The 2,944-nt window shown below is 39.5% G+C and overlaps 1 protein-coding gene across 1 annotated transcript; it reads right to left on the reverse strand.

Moving 5' to 3' along the window:
- Positions 1–226: 226 nt before the first annotated feature.
- On the reverse strand, positions 227–2,899 carry LOC118757003 (uncharacterized protein K02A2.6-like; the record flags this gene model as incomplete). Its single annotated transcript, XM_036491731.1, has 1 exon — positions 227–2,899. A coding segment is annotated over exon 1 (2,673 nt), but the record flags the coding sequence as incomplete, so codon positions are not given.
- Positions 2,900–2,944: the final 45 nt, after the last annotated feature.

Genomic DNA, 2,944 nt, shown 5'->3' on the forward strand with positions numbered 1-2,944 from the left:
GCCACCAGCAGCTTTCCCTCGCCATGGATTTTATTTTACAAATTCCCATGTGCGTCTCATGCAGAAAATTAGCTACCCTGACTCTGAGTGTTTCCGGAATTACGATTCTGTAACCCCAAAAAACGCACCCGTTTTCTTCTGATAACTCCAACCTACGTACAAAAAATGGTTTTAACAAGGAATCCGTAATTTTATCTGGCCACTTCGTTTGGATGAACTGACTCACTTTCTTCAACGACTCATCTCCTAAAGATTCCTTCCTGATCAGTTCTGCGTTTACAGGAGAAGAGTTGACTTCCTTAAAAAAATTCAGAGCTACGTTATCAATGAGATCACCAGATTCTTTTATTATACTTGAAGGATTTCTAGAAAAATAATCCGCTACATTTTCATTCGATCTGATGTGCTTGATCTCAAAATCGTATCCTGACAAGGTTATCGCAATGCGTTGTAAACGATTAGCTGCATAAACTGGAATCCCCTTCTTTGGGTTAAAAATGTAATGCAATGGCTTATTATCCGTTACAAGCTTAAAATGCCTACCGTACAGATAATTATGAAATTTCTTAACCTCAAACAAAATTGCTATGGCTTCCCTATCTAATTGTGAGTAGCGCATTTCCGCAGCGGACAATTTCCGTGAAGCGAATTCAATGGGTACCTCATACCCCTCTGCAGTTACCTGCGACAAAATTGCACCAAGTCCTACTGGACTTGCATCGACGGTTAACTTCGTTTCGTAACCTGGGTTGAAATGCGCTAGACATTTATCTGGTTTCAATGCTGCTTTTAAGCGGTCAACTGATTTTTTACATTCCTCTGTAAAGCTAAATGTTTCATCCGCCTTCAGCAATTTATACAAGGGCGCACACATTGTTGTGATATTAGGAATGAACTTCCTGTAAAAGTTCACAACACCCAAAAAAGCCTGCAACTCTTTGACATTGTTTGGATACTGTATCTTATCGATTTCTTTTACCTTGTCCGGATTCGTATGCAAGCCGTGTGTGTCGATTACATGCCCAAGGTATGTTATTTCCTTGGCAAAAAATTCACACTTGTTCAATGCTAACTTGAAACCCGACTTTTCTAACACTTGCAGTACTTTTTCAACTCGTTCAATATGAGTTTTCCTATTTGGAGCTGTAATTAGAATATCATCCAAAAACACTACCGTTCCCTGTAAATTCATTAGTAAACTCTCCATTATCTTTTGGAATATAGCTGGTGCCGAAGCTAACCCGTAAATCAACCTAGTGTATTGGAATAAGCCTTTTGGAGTAGAGATCGTTGTAAGCTTTTTTGATACCTCGTCTAAAGGGATTTGTTGATAAGCCATTGTTAAATCAAGCTTGGTGAATTCCTCACCGCCGTGAAGTTTTGCAAAAATATCCTCTATACGAGGCAAGGGATACTTATCTACCATCAACTGTGGGTTTAGCGTAACTTTAAAATCGCCACAAATTCTAACGTCGCCAGTTTTCTTCAAAACCGGCACTATTGGAGTACCCCACTCCGCATACGAAACTGGCTCTAAAACTCCTAGATCTATCAATTTGTTAACTTCATTTTCTACCTTGCTCTTAATTGCGAGAGGAACGACTCGTGGCTTAAAAAATTTCGGCGTATAATTTTCTTTAAGTTTCAATGTTGCCTTGCCTTTATTAAAACAGCCTAAGCTGCCGTCAAATAGATTACGAAATTTATTAAATATTTGCTCCCTAGCACCAACATCGACCTTGGTATAGTTCAACTCTGTTCGTACAAAATTTCTACCCAGCAAAGGCGGGCCCCCGTTCTCTATGACCACGAATGTTACCAAGTGACTCCAACCATTATACGCAACCATCATATCACAAACACCAACAGGATTAATTGCTAAGCCATTATATGTTTTCAAAACAATATTACACGGTTTTAGACTGCGTAATGAAAAGTAAGTTTTAAATGTAGCGCAAGATAGTACGCTGTACTCTGATCCCGTATCCAATTCCAGGTCTAAAGGTGCATTGTCTACATATACTCTAACCCTAATAGGGCCATCTGAAACACTTCTCATCGAAAATGAAGGTACATCAGAATCATCGACATAGTTAAATTTTTCATTCTTTTTCTCACTAGGGCACATGTTCTTTAAATGACCTTTGTTATTACATTTATGACACTTATAATTCCTAAGTTTGCAATCACGACTTAAATGGTTTGCATACCCACATACTGCACACGTCTGCTTCTGTTGCTTTTGTTGTTTTTGCTTAGCCGCCCCCACTTGTTTGTTGCCTTTTATGTAATTTAAGCTATCCTCTGTCTCACGCTTCACCTCGGTCCCACGTTTCACCTCGGTCGTTGCATTTTGCTTCCGAATGTATTCTGCTGCATTAGCAATTTCCACCACACGTTGCATAGTGCAGCTCGTAATATCTTCGAGAAAAATCTTGTCCCTTGCTGGCCCTCTTTCAAGGCCCATGACAAATTTGTCGCGCATAGCTGTGTCCAAGAAATTCCCGAATTTGCAATGAATTGCTAAAGCTCTTACCCGTACAGCCCACTCATTAACGCTCTCCGTGACTTCTTTGCTGGCACTGTAAAATTTTTGCCGTTCTGCAAAGCCTGTTGATGGAGGCTTAAAATACTCGCTTAGAACTTCTACGCACTTCGCAAACGACGTAGATTCAGCTTCTGGCTTTAGCGGGTTGAGTAAATTCTGCAGCAAAATATAAGACTTTTCGGACAGCGCGGTTAACAAAATCGCCTTCTTCCTTACTGCCTCGGAAATCCTATTTCCCGTGAAAAACTGTTGTAATTGTGTAATGAACACTTCCCAGTTATTTTCATTATATTTAAAATGTGGTACGGTGCCAATTATTTGTGCCATTATAATATTTTCCGTCGTCGCCATTGTAATATATTTATTGCTTAAAAATTCAACTTACAATTTTGGCCG

This window comes from Rhagoletis pomonella, unplaced genomic scaffold (assembly GCF_013731165.1).
Source record: "Rhagoletis pomonella isolate Grant_MI unplaced genomic scaffold, Rhpom_1.0 Rhpom_scaffold_13626, whole genome shotgun sequence".
Lineage (NCBI taxonomy): Eukaryota > Metazoa > Arthropoda > Insecta > Diptera > Tephritidae > Rhagoletis > Rhagoletis pomonella.